Below are 27,684 nucleotides of genomic sequence, written 5' to 3'. Positions count from 1 at the left end.
TTTAACTATTTAATAGAAGATTTATAGGAGAATTTTGCTCTATATTTTTATGATATATATATATATATATATATATATATAAAAACAAGTATGTTTTCAGTTTCTTTGCATCCCCTCAGCTAATTTGCTTTAATGGGTTTAGGGTTTATAGTCATGTCTCAGGAGCCGTGGGGGACGTGTCTATCCCACGAAAGAAAACAAAAAATGGAAAGAGAGAAAACGAATGATGAAAATGCGGTGGCGTGGATAGAACACGCGACGTATAGAAATTCAGTCTGACGCTCTCCTAACTGAGCTATCGCTGCTTAGAAGTTCAGTATAATGTAATTATCAGATTATTTCAACGAGGAAATTTGCAGACAGTTCTCTTGCTTTATGTGCGGAGTCAACCACGAGGTCCTTATCGACTACATAGACATAAATGATTCCTTTTTTAAACTTATTAGAAAAGGAAGCCTACATCGATTATAAAGATGGGAAAAAATATGTTCGAAACTGAGCACAACAAAACGTACTAAATCTGTCTTACGAGAATCATCTTTCGGACAAAGAACGAGGAAGCATGCAACTCGAAAGGCAAGTGCTCCGACTCTTGACAACTCGTCCAATGAAAACAACCTAGATGAGCACTTCAACCCTTATGTTCCTACAAACTATAGCCCTAGCAATAAATGGTCTCATGAGAAGTCATTTTTCCATGCGACTCTTTGGTTGCCATCAGTATTTCCATCCTGCAAATATGCAAACAAAAAGCACGAAAACAAAAGAAAAGGTTAAGATGGGATAAAAAGCCTACATTTTATAGATTTCTTATATGGAAAGCCATATTTTTTCACCATGGCATTGCTGTTCATGGAAGAAGAGCTGGGTCCGGTATGGGGAGCTGCCTTGGAGAGGTCCCTCAAAGTTCCCTGCGGTTTTAGAGGTTTAAAGAAGCTGCTAGTTAATGGACAAAACCATGTAATATGCAAATTTAAGCTACTCAGAAATCATATTCCCTTGTATTTTCTAAAAATTAAATGGGTGCATGTGTAAGAGAGAAAGACGAACTTGTGGGAAAAATCAGAAAGATGCCAGCCTGACAATAATAAGAAATCAATGGATGCCATGATGGTTTCACAAAGTGTGTGCACTGTTTCCTTAATATCAACTAAAGTTATGTCCTTCCCCAATTTTACCTCAACTATACGCTTACTTGGATCTAACCTAAACATTCAAGTGGATGTATACCAAAAGCAGTAAGAGCCATTGTTGTTATTAATGTGATATAGGTGGTGTCAATAAAGAGGATTCTCTTAATCTTTATAGATTATTTCTTTGGCATGTCGTAAATCATAATCCAAATAAAGTTGAAGCTGGGTATGTTCTCATTCTGCATTTGATGAACTCAGGCAACTGGAAATTACTTTGACTGTCATCATTTGGGAAAAATACAAAACAAAAGGATCACCCTCATACTTGTGGAACTAGCTTAAGGAATAAATCTCCATAGAATATAATAATAATAATAATAATACTATATTTTCTGTTTTTATACCAGCAAACTTATATTTCAAAAGCAAAGATCATTTACCAATATTCTTTCCATCATAAACAATGTACAAAGAAAGACCTGATATTCACCTTATTTGCCCACATAAGTCCGCATGCATTACAAAGCGTCCTTGGCCCTTCAGGTCCACGCCGCATCATTGGTGTAGACTTCTCACTGATCCCACAATGCCGACAACTAACAAATTTAGGGAAACATTGAAATCAATATATTAGTTTATTGAACAGAATAAAATTATCATGTACATGCAGACAGATAGCAATGTTATGTGAGAACATGATGCACATGGAGAAGAGCATTATTGCAGCATGTAAAATGCAGGTGGTTATCACTCAATGTTTCCTCTGCCAGATTTATTTGTTAAAAACATCCTTGAATATGTACATTTCTTTCTAGAGTGATTATCCTCTATTCTCTATGCCTTTCTCTTATTAGTCTCTAGTTTCATGTGTTTCATTCTATTCATGTGTGTCACTCTTCATCAGAAAGTTACCATTCCATTTCTCAAAACTAGAGATCTCTTTTGAGGGTTACTTCTTCTAAAGTTACCCTCAGCTACAGGGTGCACAGAACACTAATATACAGCAATGTTAAGAAGATATTGAATTCGTGATATTTTTCCATGAAAATCACAAATAACAAGGATAAAACACTCACACGGCCTCTTGATGTTGGGATCCATTGCTATCAGAGCCCCCGCTCTCATTTGAACCCCAGCTAGTAGCTGCTGATGCAGAGTCATCATGATTGGGCTTTGAAGAGGTGAACTGCCCTTTATTCCGTTGCATTCTACAATACCAACAGCATAAGTTAGCAAGAGAAAACACCAAGGCTCTGATGTTTCTAATAAAGCATCAAAATCCCATTGCTCACACAAGTTATCATATAAATGAGAAACAATCAGACAGAGAATAAAACAAGGATGAGAAACAATAGTCATAAAGCAGGAAATTTCATACCTAAGTGCTACCTCTTTACGGACAGTATATCGAATTTTCTTGTCAAAGTTCCGTTCTTTTCGCTTTTCCCGAAATCTAATCAAAGACGCTAATCTTTGAGGAACACTAAACCTTTGGGGAGTACCAGACAGCCCCTAATGTGTAATTCAGCACTAATCCGTTAACAAAACATCAGAAGCTAGTAAACACATGATTAACCCACTAGATAAATCAAGCACCATACCCTATTATTACTATTATGATGTGTTGTAATTGGAACAGTAGGTGTGCTTGCAGCAGGCACTTCCCGGCCTCCCAACAGCAAGAGCACAGCTTGAACCTGCACAACATTATTTAAAGAAAAGAAAACAATTACAAACATTCTCCTAATAATAAGAATAAAATAGAATTAATAGAGAATGTATTATTTATTGTTTCCAAGCTTCAAACTATAGTTCATTTGAAGCAAAATTAACACAAAAGGGAGTAAAAACAAGCACAAAAAAGATTCGAACTTTACTTCTTTAAAAATAAACAAACAAAACATCAATGAAAACCCATTGATCAGTCTCAATAACTAATGCTCTGAGCATGGAAAGGAAGCAAACTTAACGCAAATTGAAGAACTCACCTTTCCAGGTGAAACAGAATCGAAAACATAAACTTGACCCTGAAATGTAAGAGTTAGTTGATCTCCATTTTCTTTTCCAAGATTATCAGCCGCCACCATCATGGTCCCACCGTGATCATCATCACCACCACCACCGTTCACCACGCCATTATGATCATGATCATTATCTCCATTGTTCATGATCATCCCATTAGCATTATTCATCATTTGAATCCCATTTTGATGATTTTGATGATGATCATAATGCATCTGCATCGATGGGTTTGGAGCTTCTGTGCTAGTTTGCATCCTTACAGAATTGTTGCTTCCACTGATGCCATCCATCATAATTCTCCTCGCTCAGTAATTCTGTACATAAAAGTCTGATATTTTTAGTGAATTATTTGTATATTATCATAAAAAATAATGGGTTCTTATCGGATTTCAATTCAAATCCAGAGTTTCGAGGGTTTGAAATGGGTTTTGATTGGAGATCGGATTGAGATTTGTGGCCGTAGGATGATGATCGGGGTTTTTGAAAATCAACGATCGTGAGAGAGAGAGAGACTAACAATGATTTATTTATGAATAGTTACTTTTAATTTTGAATTTATATAATTCAAAAGGTTATTTTTTGAAAACATCTTATAATATATAAGGAGACTGTTACTAAAAAATTATTTCTAAAAAAAACGAAAATTAAAAACACTATAATTTAAAATAAATAAATTAAGAGTTGAAAATCGCAATTTTGAGTAAAGATAATGCCGACTTACTTAAGAATAACTTCGAAAATATAAATCAATTTTACTGGCCATCCTGCGCGATTGATACTATTAATTATCCTTTTTCTTTTTCTTTTTATAAACATTTCAGATCGAATTCTGCAAAATAAGTTATTACCCATTCTCAAGTTTTTTTTTTCCTTAGCAGGGAATATTAACCTTAATAAGCTGCCGACAAGTCGAATCCAAAATTTTATGTTTTGATCGATGGATTTAATCGCAATCTAGTTTAATTTAAAAAAAATAATAATCAAAACAACAGTTATTTAAAAAATTTAAATCAACTATCACGTCCACTAAACAGATGATGCCCTCGCAAGAGAATTTGGATGACCTTGCTCACACATGTGATCAATACATGGCATTGAGGGGATTCGCCAATGCAAGATTTTCAGTTACTTTAATACCGAAATCTGTATTCCGTTATTGCCTTGCAATTGAGAAAAACATGTTGTAAAATCAGCTTTTGCCATCATGGCTGGCTATCTCTGCAATTCACAGATGGTTCATAATAATTCTGAAAGCAGCTCATCCAAAAAAGGAGCAGATTTAAATTGGAATACGCTAAAATAAATGGTAGGATAAATGGTCACGAAAACTTGAAAAAATCAAGGTAAACAAATCATCCATCCATTGTTTCGAGTTGTAACATGCAAGGTAATGTAAAGAAGCATGAAAATAAATGGAGGGCTGCATCTAAAACAGTGACGTCCCCTTGCCCTTCTTATCTCCGCCAATCTCAAAGTGCTTGCACCTCTGCAGAAAACAATAGCAATCAAAATAATTTTAGCTAAGAGCGTAAAGAGGGGTGCTCAGAGAATTAAACAAGTGGAGTGGTACTGAGAAAATCAACCTTGATAGGGTGCTGGGACACGTGCTTGCAACTCTGGCATTGCAACCTCAAGACAATCTTCTTGGTCGTTTTAGCCTATTAACGAACGAACCACCAATATTAAAAACAGGCAAGACCTCAAAACTCACTCTTAATGAAACCATATGGACAAAATGAAGCTCCAGATTAGTTTCAGGTAACAGTCACATGTAAATTCGGTCTTTATTTAGAATGTCAATACACATGAAAATGCACAATTGTAAATTACCTTCTTGTGGAACACAGGCTTGGTCTGACCTCCATAACCTGACTGTTTGCGATCATAACGGCGCTTTCCTTGAGCAGCTAGGCTATCCTTCCCCTTCTTGTACTGTGTGACCTTGTGCAAAGTGTGCTTTTTGCACTCCTTGTTCTTGCAATAAGTCTTCTTTGTCTTGGGAACGTTCACCTACAATCGAAAAGCTACAAATCAACAAACTAACATCCTACTTTTAGTTCTCATCTTTCCATCAGCAAAACCAAACAATCCCTGCTCTTCTCACGTAGCACAATAACATAAAATTTCTCAATCGCATAAAAAAATAAAAAATTTAAAAATAAAACAATAATCACTTCTATTAGATTAAAAATACAATAGAAATTATAAAGCAGGAAACGGGTTCACCAAAATCAATAGTTATACTCATTGGTTGACAAGTTATTTAAGGCAAGAAAACGCTATACAGCCAAACAAATAAAGACAATCACTTTATTTGGCTGGCAACCACAGTTTGATGAAATAAAGCACCGCACAAAGAAAGGTGTTTGGGAATGTGGTAAAGGTTGATTTTCAAAGTGTTTTTCAATTGGAAATGCATCAAAATAATTTTTTTAATTTGTTTTTAACATCAGCAAATCAAAACGATCCAAAAACACTAAAAAATAATAAATTGAAGCACAAAAAAAGAATCAAATTTTGACAAAAAACAGGTTCAACCTCAATTCAAAACTGGGTCAAAAGATTAAAACACCTGAGTTTCTGTACCACAGATATATTCGTGCTCATCACTTATTTTTTAATAAAATCTTAAGCCTACAGATCCATTAAGCATTGGATTCAATTAGATAATCAAATCCCCTTTACAATCTCATATTGTTCTTTCAAATCCCTTTTAACACTCCATGTTGCACCACCAATGAAGACCACGTGTCATTTAGCTAAGTTCCTTTTGAGCTATACTTAAGCTCAAAATCTCAACGCTGACATCCTTGACACTAGCATTACTTTCAGGGTAAACAAGTAAAGAAAATCACAAATTATCAAGCCAATAGTTTCAATCTTACAATTAAATGCAATACCTGTTCCCAGGACCAAGTGGCTCGGACCAAGTGATTCAAACTAATACATTAAACCAATTGTCGTATATAGGAATTTTACATTATTCTTTCATACAAAATTTTGGAAGAGATGAAAAAAATACACAAGTAAACAAAATAAGAATTATCAATTAGATCACCAAAAACCTACCTAGCAGTCCTTTTTTACCCTATTTCCTATCTGCATCTCTTCTGTATAAATCTATCAAAGCCATCTTCGGTTTCTACAAATCAATAAGATAAACATCCAATTCAATTCATACTCACTGTACTACCACTTAAATCAAACCCCATGTATCATCACCTATTCTTATTCCAAATATACCATCACTACCCTATAATCCCACCAGTCCTCGGACCAAAACTCAAAGACAAGCAAGTCCTTTTTTGGCTAAAAATCCTGTTGAGCAGCTAAACTTAACCCCATAGTCAGTGCTAAAAGCTTTGAATACTAACATTTTCAAAGTAACGAGCTAATTAATCCTCAAAACATCTAAAACCAACAACCCCGACGTAGTTCTTAGTTGCAGTAATCCTTCAGAACTATCCATTCAGAAGAATACTTCCATTTCCCATGTTTTCTCAGGGACCAAACAGATCTTACGACTAAAAACAAGAAAAAGAAATAAACTATTGACAGACAGAGAGAGACAGACGATACCATTGTTAACGACGGGGTTAGACAGCTCTGTGTCCTACCTCCTGCTGCTGCTGTTCCAAACAAAGCCTTACAAAAAGAGCTGCGATTGCGTGATGAGCTCGTTTTATAGTAAAAGCTTTTGACCTGGGGTTAGGGTTTAAGAGGTTTTGTTTGGTTGTGGACTTAAGTGAATTCGGGTCCTGTATTTGACCCAGAAGCGGTCATATAATCTGGAACGGGGATTGCGAATCCAGGTACTGGGTGATAATAAACCCACTTTTGGTCCATTTATAGGCTTGTTGGGCCTCCGACGAGCTTGCATGTATTATATAATGTATATTGTTGGGAAGTGTTTGGTATTTTATCTTTTGAAATTATAAAAAATTATTGTAGATTTATTTTAAATATAAAATTATTTTACATTTTACATTTATATCTTTAATAAAACATTCTTATGTATTTTTTTATATTTGTATTTTTTCTATAAGACACTGACATGAGCAATAATACTTTCTGGGTTTTGTTAAATTGGACTATCCACCTATTATATGATATGATCTTGGGGCAGTGTATTTATTTATTTATCCTTGAGGAACCGAGACAACGTGTCATGGAAATGACATGTATAATAAATCTAAACTAGTCTTTTTTATTTCTATATAAAAACGTGGACAGGAGTTAGCAAGGAAAGCTAGATCTTTTTTTCTTTTTTCTTTTGTTTTTCAATAACAAGAAAAAACACCATTGGTAGCCTTGTTGCATTCTATTAAGTGCTATTTTAAAAGGCATGAGTTTTTTTATTATGTAAAGTTTCATTTTTCTTTCTCTTATATGTTACAATAGATAAATTATGTAACTTTTTTATGGTTTTTTATTTGTATGCTCCGATATTGTCGGGGATTTAGTCATAATTAAAAATTAATTGATTTTAATTTCTTGTAAAAATATAGAATTGAAAAAAGAATAATTGGAATAAAAAGAGACATCAAAGATGAATATCATATCATTAATTTTATAAAAGATACACCTTGATCCTTAAACTTTAAAAATTACATAAATTATAAAAATTTAGTATCTTGAGATTTTTTCATTTCAATTTTAATATGAAATTTTATTTTTTGTTATTTTTTGGTGTCTATTTAAAAGAGAAAAGAGAGTAGTCATTAGGTCCCAACAGGAGAACAAGAAAAGTGTTACTGATATTGATTTAGGATACCAAAATGAATGGTATTTATGTCAAATGATTCCATAAAACGAGAGGGTTCATATTATGTGTTTTTCACCTTTTAAGTTTGTAAGAAAACATACTTAAGCTTAAGGTTGATTTTTTAATTCAGGTTGATTTCGGTTTTTATGAGAGTTTTTTATTTTTTTAAGGTTGTGTATGAGTTTATCACGGTTCATGCGGTATTTTATACGTGTTTTTTTATTAAAATGAGTTGAAAACGATTTTTTAGGGTAGAAAAACATAAGTTATGATTTTTTAGTCACCATAATGATTGGAAGCTTGACAAATTAGACAATACATTATCTAATTTTTTTTTAAAAAAATAAGGTAAATGATATATTGTCCATCCCAGTTATAACAAAAAAGGCCCAATCTCATTAGCCTACCAAGACAGCCTGTTTATGCCTTTACGGGCCTTGAAATTTTTTTTTTCATGGTTTTTTTTAAATTTTTAAATTTATGTTTGATTATCACTTCTTTTTTTCTTGCTTGAAAAGTCTCTTTTAAATAATAATTATTTTTCTAGTCATGCATTTAAATTTAAAGTTTTTTTATGATTTATCTATAAATTTATCTTTTTTTATGGATGAATTTTATCTTTTAAAGTAAAAAAAAAACATTATAGGATAATATTTCCAATATATACAACCTTGTCTATTTTTTTTTATTTTATTTGATCAGTTTAATTTGTGTCTCTATTTTCAACTAATATAAAAAAAATATTTTAATAAATAAATTTAGCAAATACAATTAAATAAATATCTTATCTTTCAAGATTAAATCTATATTTATCTCTCGATTTCTTAATTTTTATTTTTAAATAGTATTAGTGTTTATTTATTTACATGTATAATTGTTGATTTATTAGATTACATGTATGCATAAATATTTTTATTTAGACTCAGATTTTTAAATTACATAAATACAGGAAAAAAAACATTATATATACATTTTGTTGTGCAGGGGACCCACTCATCAACTCATTAACAATAAACTAAAAATGCTCAGTGTTTCACTATGCAAGTCCACAATGAAATGCCGAGTAGTCTTCTTCCTTTTTCTTTTTCTTTTTTTCTTTTTTTTCCATTTTGTTTTCTATTTTTATTTTTTCCATTTTGTTTTCTGTTTTTATTTTTTTTCATTTTCTATGCCTTTATGGGTTTTTTTTTTTTGCTTTTTTCTTTGTGTATTTTTCTTTTAATGAATTTTTTTTGTTCAATTTAGTTTGATAATGTTATTTTTTTATTTAGTTATCAAATTTTCATAACATGAATCCCGAGTTTAATGAGTTAACCTTGTTTGACGAGTTAACCTGAATTTTTTTTCTTTTTAATTAATAACGTATATTAAAATTGTTTAGTGTTTCACTGTGCAGTCCACTGTGAAACACTAAGCTGTTTTTTTTATAAATTTTTTTCTATGTTTTTTTTGGCTTTCTATGCCTTTATGGGGTTTTTGTTTTAGTTTTTTTCTTTGTTTTTTTTTTCGTTTAATGATTTTTTTATTTTAGTTTGTTAATGTTAATTTTTTTAATTATCAGAATTTTATGACACGGATTCCGGGTTTGACGAGTTAACCTGGATTTTTTTGTTTTGCTTTTTTTAAAGTTTGACGAGTGAATCTGGAATTTGTTTTTTGCTTTTTTTCTTTTTAATTAATTTTTTTTGTTTAGTTTAGTTTTTTAATATTAAAATTTTTTCTATTTAATTATCAAACTTTCATGACATATATCCCGGGCTTGAATGGTTAACCTGTCAATTTTTTTTTCTATTTAGTTATCAAACTTTCATAACACGAATTTCAGGTTTGACAGGTTAATCTGGTTTGAAGGGTCAACCTAGTTAATTCAGATTTTTTTCTTTTTCTTCATTAGTTTTTTTCTTCCTGTTGGTTTTTTTTTTGTTTTTTTAATTAATCTATTTAATTATCATACTTTTATAACACGACCTTGCAGCCAGACCCACATTCAAAACTCTTGGGTCTGGTGTTATAGCCGGACTCACTTAAACTTGAATTATACAAGTTTAATGTTATTATTAATATTATAAATATTACTCTTAGATCAAGCGTTTCAACTAAAAGCTTTTAGGCATATCTTTATAAAAATACCAATACTCTTGGGATTTAATTTTTCAGGCAGAGAAAGTTATCGCAGAGCCTAATAAAACTTTTCTTGATGATGGTTTGCTTCCAATCTATATTAGTCCTGATAGAGGAATTGGATCATACGCGACCGTAACTTTTGGGGCAATGGGTGACAGGTATTGGTCTTTGCAGGCTTTGATATTAATTCCATATGTTGATGATTGGGCTTCAGATTTTGTCATCCAAGTGACACTGCCAAAATAATTGATTGCAACTGTTAACTGAAAATCTGTTTGCAGTTTTTATGAATATTTGCTCAAAGTTTGGACTCAAGGGAACAGAACTTCAGCTGTGAGAAATTATAGGTAAGATATTTTGTTGTCATGTATCTCTCTGTCATAAAGAGCACCTTGTTTTACTGGTTTGAAAATGAAGAAACAACATTCTTCCTGAATTTAGATTCCTTAGGAACCTGAACTCCTGAATAGTTGTAGAAAAAGAAATGTTGCGTTGCAGATTTCAGGAACAGGGAAAAGTTCCACTTCTTCTGTCACATCAAATTCAGTTAGACTTGTGATTTTTTGGGTTTGATATTTCCATCCTTTTTGCCTCTGTAAAATGGGATACATGTTTTTTCAAAGCACAGTGAGGTCCAAAATGAACTCTTCAAAGGGAACAAATAGTATGTGTCAAGTCCATAAGTTCACAATTCTTTTTTTTAATGTGCATGGACTCTCTCTCTCTCTCTCCCTCCCCAATATTTTATGAAATGAATTACGTATTCAGCATTGTTTATTGAATTTCTTCCTGATGGAAAAATTGCAGTGGAATATTGGAAGCAGAGAAATGTGGGAGAAATCAATGAAAGGTCTCTTAAGCTTGGTTCGGAAGACAACACCATCGTCTTGCACATACATTTGTGAGAAGCATGGAGGCTCACTGACAGACAAGGTACTATTTGGTTTTCATAGTCATAGATGATAATATGTCACACCACCTTAATCTTCATTTAGGCATGAAAAGAATTAATTGTTTAAATTTGGTTGCCTGCTTTCTCTCTTTTAATATGCAGATGGATGAATTAGCATGCTTTGCTCCAGGAATGTTGGCTTTAGGATCATCTGTTTATGGGCCTGCTGACTCTCAGAAAATCTTATCACTTGCTGAAGAGGTATTTGTATCATCTTTGAAAGCAGCACTTAAAAATGTTGCATGTTGTAGTTAGTGATCCTTTATGCCAAGGTATATTCACAAGACAGTTTCCGACATAATTTTTCAACACTTTTTTTTTCTATTTTTGTTAGATTAGCAAGTTCTGTTGCATTTATATGTCACCTGCCTATTTTCTTTCTGGGTCAAATGTTGATTTTGTCAGTTAATGTGGTCATATGCATGCCCCTGATAAGGCTTTTTGTTCATCTAATTCGGTAGTCCCTGGACTACACTTTGGTCATTCATTAGGATTCCAAAATCTAATTCAGTACTCCTAAGGTCACTTTTTTACAAGCTACTAATATTTAGCTATTTATGCATTCCTTTTGCCTTATGCAGCTTGCTTGGACATGTTACAACTTCTACCAATCAACGCCCACAAAATTGGCTGGGGAGAATTATTTTTTTCATCCTGGGGAGGCTAGTCATCCTAGCTGTCCTCCAAGTATGCAACCAATTATTTCCATCTGATGGTTTTTGCACACATGACATTTTCAGGACATGAGTGTGGGTACATCTTGGAACATATTGAGACCAGAAACTGTTGAATCACTCTTTTACCTGTGGCGTTTTACAGGCAACAGGACTTATCGAGAGTGGGGTTGGGATATATTTCAAGCATTTGAAATGAACTCACGCATCAAAACAGGCTATGTTGTACTAAAGGATGTAAGAAGCATTCTGACCCACTAAACCACATTGTATCTTTTGTTTGCATTTTTTGTGTACACTTGCTCTGGGATAATCTTTTAAAGAAAACCATATTTTCTGTCAGAACAGAATCCTTTTCAAATATTTGGCCTTGAGAAATCATATAGGACTTGCCATTAACTAAGTTGATCTATTCTCTTTGAGTTGAAGACAATTATTTTGCTAGTAATTGGGAGGCTTTTTCAATTTCAAATGCTAATTTGAAGAGAAGAGTCCTTGCTTCTTCTGCAAGTACCTGAATATCCTTGTGGTCCCTTTGTCTGAAACAGCTGCTCTCGAGTTTTGAACTTGGATTCTAATGTTGCAGTCTATGATATTTCACCAATGCACCTCCAATGGCCCCTATAAGATTACAGTCTGTCTTTTCAGTACAGTATTTATTTATTCTTATATTTTGGAGAGGAAAAAACACAGCATAAAAACTGATATTCTTTCTGTTTCCTCCCATGCGGCTACTGATGATATATGCTCACTGCTTGTATTCTCAGGTAAATACTGGTGTCAAAGATGATAAGATGCAGAGCTTCTTTTTGGCTGAGACTCTCAAGTATTTGTATCTTCTTTTCTCTCCATCTTCAGTCATCTCACTAGATGAGTGGGTTTTCAACACAGAAGCCCACCCTCTAAGAATTGTCACACGACATGATGAAGTACATGTTGGACAATCTAAAAATATACAAACAGGTCGGACACGTGGCAGGAAAGAAAGTCTTTTTGGTGATCGTTAAGATTGATTTGCTATGTTGATGAATCCACACAATGATTTGAGGCTTACATCAGAAGACAATCCAGAGAGTTCATAGTTGTCTAATTAGATTGCAGTGCCCCTGGAGTGCTGTTCAAATTAGGAAATAGAGTGGCTCCACATTCTCTCCATTCCAGGTTGGTTGAAATTGTTGTACTTTATGGCAAGGATGAACACAATGATGGATGTGTAACATAGAAAATAGTTTATTGCCTACAGTTATATTTAGGAAAAGCTCTTTTTTCAACCCTAATTAGCTCAACGTTCTCTTTGAGTGTATGAGAATTTTGTTAATACAATGCTAGACCTAAGTTTTATTTTTCTTAAATTTTCTGTGTTGCTGGTGGAGATTGCTGATTCAAGCTCATAATTCTGCTTATGAAGAAACAATTTGTAGGTCCAGTTAAGTAACCTGATGCTAAGCAAGGTCTAATCGAATGCATTTTACATTTTTTTTGAATCTGAAATAAGTCAAGAAATTTGTTGTCGAGTGAAAAATTGGAAAATTGTTGCATGCAGAGAGCCAATGAAGCAATGCTTGATCACGCATTAGGCTAAACAGAATTAGCAAATACTAAGCCAATTTTGTTCTTCAAGAAGCGAAGGAAGTTTAAATAATTCTGAACCAATCGGATTGCACTTAAAATTTTATGAAATCTTTTGTCCTCCATTCCATCTCCTCCAGCATGTTCAACCGCTTCTCAATCCATCCAATATGTTGTGACCTATGATCCAACATTAGCACTAATGTTAACATAGCTGGATGCAGAAATCGTATAGGAAAGAAAGGTTTCCAACATATTTTTTTCAATAGCGTGAGCAAGATGGAGGTCAACAAAATGTGGACTATCTCATGCACATTTGAAGTGAGCCAAAGTCTTGGCAGGGAGGAAGCAGAGAATGTTGATGATGATATCTAATGGGAGGCTTAACATTCCTCTTATTAATGGAAAAAAGAAATGAAAAACCAAATATTGAATATAGGGTAGATAGGAAGCTATAAGAAGGATGATTTTGATGCCTCTGTTATGTCTCTCTATGTATTGGCTCTGTTTTGAGGCAGAGTATTGTGAAACAGAGGATTTTGTAAATAAAGCCCAGTATTTTTTCTTTACTTGACTGATATATACAGGGGAAATCTCTAGGTCTGGAAATATAATGCAACAATAAGTATAATTCTAGGAAAATTAGATAAGGTCTACCCTGTGGATGGATTTCACTAACAAGGAGTGGAGTTTTTTCTGCTTTTAAGATGTAAGGGGACATGTACTTGTATTACAAGGGGAAACTGCTTGCCTAAACATTTTCTATTTCCTAAGTTTCTGTAGGCAAAGCCAAATTCTCGGAAAGGAAGTGGCAGAAAGAACAGAAAGCAAAAGCCAAGACAAGAAGGCAGATACTAACAGGAAGAACACACTGGAGGTTGTGTTTCAAGCTGAATAATCCTGTTGTTTGGCTATATCCAATTCTCATACACATGGTTCGGTTGATGCTCCTTCATCTCTTGAACCCAAGACTCATTCGCTTTATATTCTTTCATAACACTTAACATTATAATAGCCTCCTCCTTGCTTGCCAAAAGAATCCACACATAAACATCCATCCAATATCAACAGGTTCCTCCTACCATCAATCCCATGTGCTGATGAAATCAGAAGAGGCAGCTCATAAGATTCCTCGATCTGAAGATCGAAAACAAGGAGATGGCCCTTGCCTTTTTTTATTTTAGACACTGTATAGCACCATTAAAAAGGACTCAACTGCTTTTCCTAATATCTATATCAATAGTACTATGAATTGTTTCCAAGGTATAAATAACAAAATCCGAACATTCTTTAGAGTTGTTTCTTCTTATCATCACTACCTCTTAGTCATTGCTAGAATCATCGAACTGGAGTGTCCTTAGATCACTACGAGATAGTTTCATCGTAGAGAAAGGAGCACCGTAGCACTTACGGGTTGATGGTTTCCAAAAAAACCGAACTCTTTCGTATCTTTTTTATGCAAGGCAAACAGACCATTGCAAGAACCACATTTACAAGCATATTTCGATGGACGAGCATCTAGTTTTTGTGCTTGAGCATCATCATTATGATGAAGAGAGGCAAAATCTAAGTAACCCACCCCTGTGAATGAGGATTGGATCTTGATTATATAGGGTAAGAGATTGTTCGTTGCAATAGAGTAAGCAAGGTGGAGGTTGATAAAACATGGGCTGTCAATAAGGGAATGCCATGACTTTGACACCCTTTCGAGCCGAACCAAAGAGCTGACAGGAAGGTAGCAGAGGATGTTGGTGACAATATTTAACTGGGGGAAGCTTGACATTATAACAAGTAATGAACAATAAAGAATCAAGAATTTAAGGAAGAGAGCAAATCCGATTTACAGACTGTTTGGAAATGTGCTTCAAAATGTTCCTTTAAATTTTAAATATATAATTTTTATATATTTTTAAATAAAAACACTTTGAAGTGCAACTTCTGTAACAATCTTAAATAAACTCTTATATATATATATATAATAAGTTTAAAAAAAAAATGGTAATTGGAAATTTTATAGGCTTAAGCCCATCAATCAAGTTCCCATGCTGCCCTAAAGGCCCACAAGTCTCTGGGTTTTAATCTCCCACTCAGTCCTAACTTCCCTCTCTGTAGGAGCAAAGAGAGAGGGAGTGTGTTTGTCTGCTCAGAAGAGAGCATATACTTTTCGGCAAAGGAAGAATCTTTAATTTCTCACTCTCTTCCTTTAATAAAAAAACCCATTTCAATTTTCTCTCCAAAACCCCTTAATTTGAATAAATTGTGTCCTTTTTGTCCATGAAAATCAGAACTTTTGTTAGAAAGAAGAACCCATTTAGCTTGTTTTAATGCAAACATCATATCGTTTCTTGTCTCGACTTTCTCGCTCACAAAAACGCAATCCCTCTATTTTATGCAACAGGCACTTGTTGTTTTTATTGGCCCATGATAGTAATGGCTATACCACAGTTTTAGAGCCCGATTTCACCGCTCAAAATCAAAGCTTTGCCTATAGTTCTTATACCCAGTCTTGTGGGTTTTTTGCCTCTAAGAGCTCAAAAAGGTTTGCTTTTTTGGAGTTGGTTTCTTTGTATAGTAACCAGAATGATCAGAATTCAAGTTATAGCTACTTAGCTCATCGTGGTAGGTTTCTTTTGCTGTTTTAAACATGAAAGAATGATCCATTCACCATACTGAAAATGTGTTTGTGTTTTTGCAGGTTTTTTCACGAGAGCTAAACCAGTAAAGAGGATAGAAATAAGTGATCAACATAGGTACTTGTTCTTTTTATGCATTGTTTGTTTCTAGGGAAAAGGGAGGCCGGGGGCTTTTTTTTTACGTTATGATAAATAGTTCATGGCATTTCATGTTGCAAAGTGATGTTAACTTTATATTCAGTATGGTGAGTGGATAATTTTGGAATTGGGAAGATTATATCAAAATAATGGTTTAGAGAAGCAGCCTTATGGATCATAATTGTCAGATTTTTGTAATCAATACATGGAAAGAGAAATGAATTCAAAGAACAATCAAATATTTTGGGAGGCAAAAGTACACCTATGAGCCACACTATGTTTATTATCTGGCAATTTCTGTTCCAAGTTTTATATCGCCAACTGTTTTCTTTGATGCTTGCCTGCAAATTGTATCCCATTCTTTTGTTTTTTTGGCAGTCAGCGAGCAGTCACGACAGCATTATGGTGCAATTTTCTTGTCTTTTCTCTCAAGTTTGGGGTTTGGTTTTCAACCAATAGTCATGTTATGTTGGCTGAAGTTGTGCATTCAATAGCAGATTTTGCAAACCAGGTACTTCTGTTTTTTGTCACCATTTCAGAGTGAAGCACTTGTTTTTTAGCTGTCTTACTTTATGTTTTAACTCAATCCACTGATTATTGAATGCAGAGATACTAATTCATGTTGACATTGTAGGCGCTTCTCGCTTATGGTCTGAGTAGCTCTAGGCGTGCACCTGATGCTCTTCATCCGTGAGTCCCTATTGCCAATCTTTGCCATCATTTGTAATGGCTTAATTGCACTCTTCTTTTTTGTTTTTAATTTTTAAGCACGCCTGACATCTGAAGACGGGCTTTTCTTGGATGCTTTCCCATGTCAAACAAAGGAATTGACCGCACTTTCTGCCAATGCATGGATTCTCTTTGTGGACCTATTCATCCCTTGATTTGGGATTTTGCATGTAGAATAGCTATTGGCTTGGTTTAACTGCTTAGGAATTACACATGCATGCACATATATCCTCGTGCTGGATGGATAGGGTTGTTGATTCTCTTTCCTGATGAAATCGATTGTTTTTATCTTGCACAGTTATGGTTACTCAAAGGAAAGATTTGTTTGGTCCCTCATATCAGCTGTTGGTATTTTTTGCCTTGGCTCTGGTGCTACAATTGTTAATGGAATCCAGAATTTATGGACTGCACATGTAAGAAACCTAGTGAATTGGTTATGGTGATTTTGTTATAAAACTTCCCAAATATGTGTTTTATTTCCTTTTCCTGGTTTTCAACAATTTTATTGGTAATTGTAATTAAGGTTTAGTGACTTGCATTCTTTCTTCAGCCGCCAGGAAACATCCAGTATGCAGCTTTGGTCATTGGTGGCTCATTTATCATTGAAGGTACAAGTTTTATATCTTTACGATTGATTGATTATCTGAGCTTTAGATACAATTAAACTTCTCCTCATCATCTTTCTATCGTTAAATAAATATGCTTTTGCTTTAGGTGCTTCTCTTATTGTTGCCATACAAGCTGTTAAGAAAGGTGCAGCTGCAGAAGGAATGACAGTTAGAGACTACATCTGGCGTGGTCATGACCCCACATCTGTTGCAGTCATGACAGAGGTAATTTCAATGAGGACCCTTACCCCTTGTTGAAGCTTGTAATATTAGACAATAACCTTTTAAGATCCATGTAAGAAACAAGGTTGAACCACAGATATGGGGAAGCTGATAAGCACATTATGCATCTGTTGAGTGGAAGATAAACTGCAATAAGCTGAAATGATGGCTAAAACTCGAAGAAAATTGAAGTTGAAAGAAGAAGTAAGCTTTTAGGGTTTGTAGAAAAACCTGTCAGGTCTGAATTGATTAGTAGAAATAAAACAGTCTCATGACTACTGGTTGTCACATGAATACTAGAAATCCAAATAACATAAAGATTCTTAAATTAAAAGAAATTATATAATTATTCCAATACACTTCACCTGATATCACTTCTATTTCTGCAAACCAGAGATAAGAAGATTTTGTTCTCAGAATCCCTTTATCATTCTGCTTAGAGCTTGGTGCAGTTTACGATAAACAAAGCAATTCATATCCCTTGTAGAGCTTAAAGGAATGAGAATAGAATAAAGAAAAGAAGTGAACATAGTGATTTTGTCTTCAAGGCGCAAGATTGCTTTCCCCTATTTTACATGATTTCACAGTTTCAAGTTGCTAATACCCTGTATGTGCTATTGATTTTATATCTATTTATTATTCAACACTGTGTAACACACAAGGCCCTGTTCAGGCTTTGAAGAAGGTGATCCTATTTTAGCTCATTGTGGCTGCCTTTAAGAGTGCTAGCAAGTCCTAGTCACTTAATATAAGGCTTAAGAACAGTTCAGCGCCTCTCTGAACTAGGATTCTTGTATGACATGGATTTGATTTGCTAATAATGTTGTGCATGTGATCGCCTATCTCCCTTGACAAATGCTCTAAAAAATGCAGGATGGTGCTGCGGTGACTGGACTTGCTATTGCTGCAGCGTCATTAGTTGCGGTCAATACCACAGGGAATGCAATTTATGATCCTATAGGGTCTATTATAGTTGGGAACTTGCTTGGGATGGCAAGTACATCACATCTGTCACTTTTTTACAAGCTTAAATTTATATGTGCAAGAGTATCATACTGCCATTCTCAAGTAAATTGTGTCAGTAGCTTAATATAATTTGTGAATTATTTCTGTAGGTAGCCATATTTCTTATTCAGAGGAACCGGCATGCTTTGATTGGTAGAGCAATGGATGACCATGATGTGGAGAAGGTCCTTCACTTCTTAAAAAATGATCCGGTATAACACTATTATGATCTTTTGCTTTAATTATATGTTTGTTGATCATATGTTTGCAAGTTTTTTACTAGTAATCAGTTTTTCTCTAGGTTGTGGATGCACTATACGATTGCAAAAGTGAGGTGATTGGACCAGGATTTTTCAGGTTTAAGGCAGAAATAGGTAATTTCTTGCAGTGCTTTTCTTCTTTTCTGTTTCTCCTAAATTGCATTCATAATTTCAGTATATCCTTTGGAATTTTCCTATTGGGATGATTATGATTAATGTGTTATAAATGTGACAAACATGTATGAACATAGGACTGGGAACATTTGTTTTTATAATCTTATTACTGGGATATCAATATAGTCTGATGTCTGCTGTATATATGCAACAGATTTCAATGGAGTAGTGGTTGTGCAGAATTATCTGAGTAGGACTGGACGTGGAGAGTGGTCCAGACAGGTTAAATGATATTTATTTGTAATTTTTCATCTTTTGTGAGTAATCTGTAATTTCTTTGAAATGTTTTTACACATAAGTTAGAAACTAACCTTGCATTCCTAGCATCCTTAGCAAGTGATCTCTGTGCAAGCTTCTTTATTTGCACGTTTATTGTGTCATGCATGAATTTCGAACTTGCCTAATTATTTTAATTATCTGTCAGGTGAACTTTATAATTTTGAGAATATTTTCGTTGTTGTTTTAGTAGCTGTTAGCATCAATCTGTTTCTCTCAAGTGTTTTCATTCACTTAACAAAATGATTGCTTACCTATCTAACAAACTAGAATCGATGATGCACAGTTTCGCGAAGCTGCAAAGGACAAGGATGACGCTGCATTGCTCAAGATCATGTCAAACTATGGTGTGCACTTTGACAAGCCAACAATTTTATTTAGTTCTACTTGCATCTTTTTTTGACAACTGGGTTCTCGCTTCACAGGTGAGGAAGTGGTAACTGCTCTAGGAAGTGAAGTTGATAGGCTTGAAAAGGAGATTCAAGAGCTTGTTCCCGGTATTCGGCACGTTGATATTGAGGCACACAATCCAAGTGGCCCAAACCCGTGACCACATTTTTTTCATTCACGAGTGTTGTCTATTATTCCTTTCCTTTTCTTTTTCTTTTTTAATATGCGGGGGATGATTGTAACAAGAGAAGTTAGATGTTAGGCTTGCTGTCTATTACACTGAGCTAGCCTTCTCTAGCAATGTTTATCAATATTGCAAATCCTTTAAAATATGAAGGGCACATCTGAGATTGTCATATTATAGTAATTTACATGGTATTGCGAAGAATTCCAAAATAGAGGCATGGGGTATTTTCATCAAGCTGTGAACATGTGCATTGAATGGGAAACGGCAACATGCTGGAGTAAAGATGAATTTGGTTTTCTTAGTATTAGAATCAGCTGCTCTTGTGCATGAAATGAAAATAAATGCAAGGTCTTTTTCTGTCAAAATCAAGATTATTATCCGACGTTGGATAGACAACAAGATTATTATCCGACGTTGGATAGACAAGCAGGGCAGGTAAATTTGGACTTCTCCCGCTGAGCAAGTGGTTTCTGGTTATTCCAGGTCTGCTTAGTGTCCGATGAGTTGGGGGTAATCTACAGTCCAATGCACAAACCCCTTCTTTTCTTTGTTTTTGGCAAGAAGAGATTCATGTTAAATAAGAAGAGGGCAACACCTTTTAATGTTTCTTTGGAAATTTTCTCAGCAATCGAAGGGGGACAGATGCCATTGATGCTCGTAAACCAATACGTGCTCGAGTTTGCTGATGGAACATGTCCCCGTTGAAGTCATGAACGGCTGCTCTCTTTTCACAAGAGTTGGATCCAATCAATCTCTTCCACTTATTGCTTGTGGAGCATTGTTGCAGCCACTTCTAGAATTTCAGTGGAACTAACAGCTGAAAACAAGAGGCTAAGTATGGCTAGTGAAATTTTCAAATACAGTTTCCAAGAGACTGTGTTTAGAAACGAGATTGTGGCTGTATGTTTAAAGTGTTTTTTATTTAGAAAAGTATATTAATAATATTTTTTTTATTTTTTAAAAATTATTTTTAAGATTAATATATTAAAATAATTTAAAAATATCAAAAATATATTAATTTAAAATAAAAAAAAATTAAATTCTTTTGAAAGCATTTTTAAAAAGTACTTCCAAACACCTTCTAATTACGAAGAGGCTACAAAACCATTTCTTGTAATTTTATTAGGTGTTGATGTTGTTTTATCATTTCAGGAATGATGTCCCTTTGCAATCTTTTTTTTTTTTTGTTTTTTTGTTCTTCCGTTCTGATCTAACAAACTGGGATTCTTGATTCACGGTTCTATGGAGCTGCAAGGGAGAAGGTACAGCATTGCTCATACATTGCAAATAGGTCCCTTGACAAGCATTTCGATGACTTTTGAACTGCATAATATCCTACTCGGAAAAGCAAATAATTCAGTTTTGAGTAAGCGAACTTTTTAAACAAAAGTCTCTCTTCTGTCTCTATCAACATAGATGGTTCGACAAGCGTTCAAAGTCTGCATAATTTTGCCCTTATGCCATCAGTGCTCTCGTATAAATGCGCTTGAGTTTGCAGAAGCCGCAAGTTCCTCTCTGAAGTGAATAGCTGTAACATCTCTTTTCATAAGGTTTCCAAATTCCTTCTGATCACCAAGAACCCTATGTTGAATACTTCTTATACTCGAATGGGGATTTTCCTCACTCTTTAAGATTATTCTGGTCATTCTTTGGCCTATTTGCTATTCTGCACTTCTCTTTCCTTGGCTTGTGGGCTCCTTTCTTTTCTGTGTCATGGATTGCCAAGAATGAGGCTGATCGACTAGCTCTGCTTGACTTCAAGACCCATATAACCAATGACCCTCTTCGTGTTTTGAGCTTGTGGAATAGGTCCATGCATTTATGCCAACGGCATGGCGTTGTTTGCAGTCGCCGACATCAAAGAGACACTGTGTTGGACTTACAGTCCAATAAATTATTAGCAAGGTCCATATCACCTCATTTTGGAAATTTCAACTTCTTGAGACTAATAGATCTATTTGAAAATAGCCTAAGCCAAGAGATCCCTCCTGAGTTAGGCCATTTGTCAAGGTTGAAATTTTTGTCTAAACAAAAATTTGCTTGGAGGGGAAATTCCTACCAACATTTCCTTCTGCTCCAATCTCATCGAAATTGATGTTGGCTGGAACGTGTTGGTAGGGAAAATTCCCGTTGAGTTTGGTAGCTTGTCAAAGCTTGAAAGCCATTAATCTAACAGGGGGCATCCCTCTCACATTTGGAAACTTGTCATCTCTTCAGAAATTTTCTGCGACCCAAAATTATATTGGTGGCCGTATCCCCGATGCTCTTGGCAAACTGGAAAATCTCTCACATATTGCACTCGATGGTAATAGGTTGTCAGGAACAATCCCTCCTTCTAGCCTCAATCTCTCTTCTATCAGAAATTTACGCATGTCAGACAATCAACTTGAAGGCACTCCTCCCTTAAACTTAGGCATCACACATCCTAATCTGCAAAGTCTTGCCCTTAGTTCTAACCAATTTACTGGCTTTATTCCTTTTACAATATCCAAAGCAACAAATCTGGAATACCGTGGACTCAGTCTAAACAACCTTACTTGATCGGTACCTACCTCGGAAAAGTTGAATAGGCTGAATTTCTTAAGCTTAACCTCCAATCATCTTGGAAGTGGGAGAACTGGTCATCTGAGCTTTTTGCAGTCTTTACTGAACACTACTGACTTAGAGATCATGGCTCTAAATGATAACAATTTGGGCGGGATATTGTTGAACTTTATTGGGAACTTCACTTGGCTTAGAATTTTTCTTCTAGATGGAAACGGAATATCTGGAAGCATCCTAAATGGGATAGAGAATCTTGTCAACCTGGAAAGAATGTAGCTGTGGGAGAGCCAAATTATTGTTGTCGGGATACAGATTATCAGGAATATTCCATTCCCTCTTGGCAATCTGACGAATTTAACTTCGCTGTATTTGGGACAAAATAATATCCAGGGTGGCGTCCCCTCAAGTTTAGGCTTATGCAGAAATTTGCTAGGATTGGATCTTTCTCAGAACAATCTGAGTGACACTATTCCCAAAGAACTTTTCACTCTATCAACCTTATCCATTTTGCTGAATTTATCTCACAACAACTTGAATGGTTCCTTTCCAGAAGAAGTTAAAAATTTGGGGAAATTAGGTGCATCGGATGTGTCTGATAAAATGCTATGTGGTGAAATTCCTGGAAGTCTTGGCAGCTGCGTGACGTTGGAAATCCGATGCATGCGGGGAAACTTACTGTCGGAAATTGCCTTCATCTTTGAGTTCTTTGAAAGGCATTCGGAAGTTAGATCTTTCTCTCAAAAATTTATCAGGCCAAATCCCAAAATTTCTCTAGCAGCTTGACGTGCAGTACTTGAATCTGTCTTTCAATGATTTCGATGGTGAGATGCCACTACAAGGTGCCTTCAAGAATGCTAGTGCGGTTTCAGTGGAAGGGAACAGTAGGCTTTGTGGGGGCGTGCCTGAACAACAGTTGCCACCTTGCAGATTCAACAAGTCCAATGAAGTGAGATTGACGATGAAGCTGAAGATAATAATCTCTGTTGTCTGTGGGCTGCTGGGAGCAACTTTCCTGTTGTCTGCCCTGTATTTTTTCTGGTTAAGAATGAAAAACAAGACACCTCGCTTGAAGAATTCATAAAATTTGCTTCCAAAAGTTTCTTACCGAGGTCTCCTCGCTGCTACTAGTGGGTTTTCTTCAGCCCATTTGATTGGAAACGGCAACTTTGGGTCTGTGTATAGAGGAATTGTTGATGAGCTAGGAACAACTGTTGCCATCAAGGTGCTCAACCTTCTCCGATTTGAGCTTCCAAGAGTTTTGTAGCGGAGTGTCAGGCCTTGAGATTAATTTTAAAAATATTCATAACTAGGCTACAACGATTTTGAATTTATCCAAATCAATTTTAACGCACTCAGTTCATAGAGCCGGGGCTGGATTTTGTAATTATCCTACATCGGTTATGGGTTATGTCTTTAGGCTTCAGCTTTATACTACTTAATGGTGTAACACTCAATTCATATCTTGCTGATGTCCATGGATTGTGAAAATATAAGCCATCACGATCCAATACAATATGAATCTGGGCTAGAATCCTAGGTGGGATGCTAGCTTGCTAGGCCTGGTCAAGGCTGGCCCGATATTAAAGAAAAAGAAGGAAGGGAAGCCCAAGGCAGGAAGTTTCAGGAGGAGGAAGAAGAATGATTGCAAATGTTCTTCTGATTCCAGCCAGGAAATTGTGCACACGGAAAGAGACACGAAACAGGAAAAACGATAAGATTCAAGTACGTTACAGCAAGGGAACTGTGTTGTGCTAGTTGGCAATCCTTGTGAAGATATTCCAGTGCACAAGCAACATCGATTGCAATGTTTAGTCTCTGAAGAAGATTTAAGCTTCTCGGTGCCTCGTTCTCCTCATCTGTTCCGGGAATTGGATGTAGCAACTTCTCTAGGCTGCCATTGACCATGAACTCATAACTCAAAGCTTTGAAGTCGTTACCATGGTAATCAACACCAGAACATGCTGTCAGTATCATGACGAGGTTGCGATGCCTGGATGCCCTTCTTGCTGGTGAGCACGTCTGGAGCCAGAGAGCCACTAATAGAGGAGACAGCAGCACGAGAAGTGAAGTCTCATCACCCTTCTGCATTCGTGGGTTATCCAGCTATGGTGGAAGGTGATGGTAGCATCCTATGTGATCCCGAAAAGGATCCTCGGTGTGAACCGAAGGAAGCCAATCCATGGCATAGAGGTTGCAATCGATTCGATGGATGTCGGGGTTGGGCCACTGTCACCGGACGACGAAGGGAATTTGTGGTCGAGGGATCAACTAATTAGCTAAGTAACCATCTAGTGGCCAAGTGGCAAGGACTTGGGATCAAGGGGTTTACTTTCTCTGTGGTCTCAGGTTCGAGTCCTTGGTTGCTCATATAATGGCCACTGGAGGCTTACATGGTCGTTAACTTCAAGGCCCGTGGGATTAGTCGTGGTGCGCGCAATCTGGCCCGGATACCCACGTTAATCTAAAAAAAAAAATAATAATTAAGTGGACAAGGAGTAATGTAACATTCAGTTGTCACTGTTTTTTTTCTCTAGGCGGACATACAAACCAGCTGTCGTATATACTAGAAACGTTTCCAATGGTACGGTGGGGGTTAAATTTTTTTTATAAAAAAATATTAAAAAAACTAAAATTTAAAAGCGTTAAATTTTTTTATAAAATTATATGTAAGAGTATTGAATTTGTCAACTATTTCTGATCCAAAAATTATATTTATAATATTAATAATAATATAAAACTAACATGACCCGAGTTTAAGTAAGTTTAGTTGTAACATCAAACCCAGAGCCTTGGATATAAATCTGATTGTAAGGTCTTGTTATAAAAGTGTGATAATTAAAAATAAAAAAAATTAAATTAAAAAATTAAATTAAAAAAATTAATTAAAAAAAAAAATAATAAAGTAAAGCATTATTCCGATGAATAGTGCTTTGTAAGAAGGGTATAGTAAAATCCTCTTATAAGATCACAATAATCTAACGAATAGTACATAAAACAAATTATAAAGTTTAATTCTTAATAAAATCGATATCAAAAGAAAAAATTGAAAGAAAAAAACTACTTGAGATAAAGAAAAAAATCTAAACCAACTGGTTTAACTTGTCAAATCAGGTTAACCGGTCAAACCTAGAATTCGTGTCATAAAATTAGAAGAAAAAATATTTATGTCTTTTATTTATAGTTAATTATAATATTTAAAGAAAAAAATAATAGAAAAAAACTAATAAAGAAAAAAAATTGAATCAATTGGGTTAGCCCACTAAATCAGGTTAATCCGTCAAACCTGGGATTCATATTATAAGAGTGCAATAACTAAATAGAAAAAAATTAACATTAACAAACTAAATTACATAGAAAAAAATTAATTAAAAAGAAAAAAACAAAGAAAAAAAACCTACAGGATTCGTATCATGAAAGTTTAATAACTGAACAAGAAAAAAAATTACTGATCAACCTAGAATTAGCTGGGTTAACCCATCAAACTCAGTATCTGTGTCATGAAAGTTTGATAACTAAATAGAAAAAAAAATAATATTAACAAACTAAATTAAATGAAAAAAATTAATTAAAAAGAAAAACTAAAAAAATTCGGCTTAACCCATCAAACCCGGAATCCGTGTCATAAAAGTTTGATAACTAAATAAAAAAATTTAACATTAACAAACTAAATTAAACAAAAAAAATATTCATTAAAAAATAAAAAAAATAAAAAAATTACCCAGCCTTTTCATCATGGGTTAATTATAATAATAAAAGATGAAATTAGAAGGAAAAAATTATTGAAGAAAAAGAAAAAAAATCCGAATCACTGGATTAACCCACCAAACTAAGTTAACCCATCAAACCTAAGATTCCTGTTATGAAAGCGTGGTAACTAAATAAATAAAAATATCAATGAACTATATTAAACAAAACAATGATTAATTAAAAAGAAAAAACAAAGAAAAAAAATCTGAATTAACTAGGTTTAACCCGTCAAACCTGGAATCTATGTTATGAAAGTTTGGTAACTAAATTGAAAAAAAATTAATATTAACAAACTAAATTTTAAAAAATTAATTAAAAAGAAAAAATCCAAAAAAACTACTAAACAAAAAAAATCAATTTAAAAGAAAAAAAAGTCTACATGAAGAGAAAAAATTAATGAAGAGAAAAAATTTAAATTAACTTAGTTAACGCTTCAAATCAGGTTAATCCGTCAAATCTGAGATTCATATTATGAAAGTTTGATAACTTAATAAGAGAAAAATTTACGGGTTAACATAAAATTACCCGGGTTAACTAGTCAAATCTAAAATCCGTATCAAGAAAGTTCGATAACCAAATAGAAAAAAATTAACATTAATAACCTAAATTAAATGAAAAAAAAAATTAAAAAGAAAAACCAGAAAAAAATCGAGGTTAACTCGTCAAACTCGGAACTCATGTCATGAAAATTTGATAACTAAATTAAAAAAAAAATATTAATAAAAAAAATTAAACAAAAACTATATTCATGGAAAAACAAGTTAAAAAAACAAAACAAAAAAAAATTAAAGAAACAAAGCAAAAGGTAAAAAAAAGAAGAAGATAGTTTTAACTAGTGCACTTCATAGTAAAACACTTAATAATTTTAACTATTGTTTAAAATTTAGTTATTATTTTTAAATATTAAAATATTAATTTTATATTTTCATTAATTATTATGCTAATAAAATTATCAATCCTCTTTGTCGAAATTAAAGATACATTTTTGTATATTCTATCCTTTTTTTTAATCAGTGCGTCATGATGCCAAATTGGTTAATAAAATATTAAATATTTTTCAATTCAAGCTTTTGTAGACTTCTACATGAATAATTAAGCCACAGAGTATCATCACAAGTTAAAAAAACGATCAACCCATTTAGTTGAATTCTCTCATAACACTGTTCGATTTAGAGGGGTCCCACTTTATAATAAAAGAAAACCCAATTTAGTCCCTAATTTATATATCCATTTTTAATTACAATTATATTTATCAATTATATCCTAAAAGTTTCCCACATCTCGACGGTTTTCTTCCCTTAATTTATGTTCATATTTCCTATACACTGTTCTCTGTGTATTAAAACAGTGTGTTTTTTGAGAAAATTGACATAAAGTTGCTGAGAAATTAAGATTGAGAATTGTATAAAATGTTTGTGTGTTGACACGAAATTATTAAATTTTATAGATCTGAGACCCGATTGAGAAGATGTATCGGCTAGGGACTAAATTAAGATTTTCCCTTGCAATTGAAGCTAAGATGCAGCTTCCTT

At 34.2% G+C, this 27,684-nt stretch overlaps 4 protein-coding genes across 4 annotated transcripts; 2 read left to right on the top strand and 2 right to left on the bottom strand.

Annotated features, from left to right (window-relative positions):
* Positions 1-418: 418 nt before the first annotated feature.
* On the bottom strand, positions 419-3,664 carry ZML2 (ZIM-LIKE 2). Its single transcript, XM_011048227.1, has 7 exons — positions 3,122-3,664; positions 2,735-2,830; positions 2,512-2,645; positions 2,210-2,341; positions 1,624-1,729; positions 837-911; positions 419-731 (listed from the first exon to the last, which is right to left on the bottom strand). Exons 1-7 carry the CDS (start codon positions 3,446-3,448, stop codon positions 678-680), a joined length of 924 nt encoding a protein of 307 aa, XP_011046529.1. The 5' UTR covers positions 3,449-3,664; the 3' UTR covers positions 419-677.
* A 752-nt stretch (positions 3,665-4,416) lies between these two features.
* LOC105141116 (60S ribosomal protein L44) lies at positions 4,417-6,841 on the bottom strand. Its single transcript, XM_011048226.1, has 4 exons — positions 6,735-6,841; positions 4,986-5,165; positions 4,739-4,813; positions 4,417-4,641 (listed from the first exon to the last, which is right to left on the bottom strand). Exons 1-4 carry the CDS (start codon positions 6,735-6,737, stop codon positions 4,582-4,584), a joined length of 318 nt encoding a protein of 105 aa, XP_011046528.1. The 5' UTR covers positions 6,738-6,841; the 3' UTR covers positions 4,417-4,581.
* Positions 6,842-8,971: 2,130 nt separating this feature from the next.
* On the top strand, positions 8,972-13,022 carry LOC105141164 (mannosyl-oligosaccharide 1,2-alpha-mannosidase MNS1). Its single transcript, XM_011048298.1, has 8 exons — positions 8,972-8,983; positions 10,078-10,202; positions 10,326-10,391; positions 10,869-10,977; positions 11,099-11,197; positions 11,578-11,658; positions 11,737-11,907; positions 12,438-13,022. The coding sequence occupies exons 1-8, from the start codon at positions 8,972-8,974 to the stop codon at positions 12,675-12,677; spliced, it is 903 nt and encodes a 300-aa protein (XP_011046600.1). The 3' UTR covers positions 12,678-13,022.
* A 2,311-nt stretch (positions 13,023-15,333) lies between these two features.
* LOC105141115 (Cation efflux family protein) lies at positions 15,334-20,040 on the top strand. Its single transcript, XM_011048224.1, has 13 exons — positions 15,334-15,858; positions 15,935-15,989; positions 16,389-16,521; positions 16,645-16,700; positions 17,038-17,152; positions 17,290-17,347; positions 17,454-17,572; positions 18,443-18,562; positions 18,685-18,786; positions 18,876-18,948; positions 19,163-19,230; positions 19,571-19,631; positions 19,710-20,040. Exons 1-13 carry the CDS (start codon positions 15,564-15,566, stop codon positions 19,832-19,834), a joined length of 1,380 nt encoding a protein of 459 aa, XP_011046526.1. The 5' UTR covers positions 15,334-15,563; the 3' UTR covers positions 19,835-20,040.
* The last annotated feature ends 7,644 nt before the right edge of the window (positions 20,041-27,684 follow it).

This window comes from Populus euphratica, unplaced genomic scaffold (assembly GCF_000495115.2).
Source record: "Populus euphratica unplaced genomic scaffold, PopEup_1.0 scaffold250.1, whole genome shotgun sequence".
Taxonomy (NCBI): Eukaryota; Viridiplantae; Streptophyta; class Magnoliopsida; order Malpighiales; family Salicaceae; genus Populus; species Populus euphratica.
This window is presented reverse-complemented; position numbering and strand designations above follow the sequence as displayed.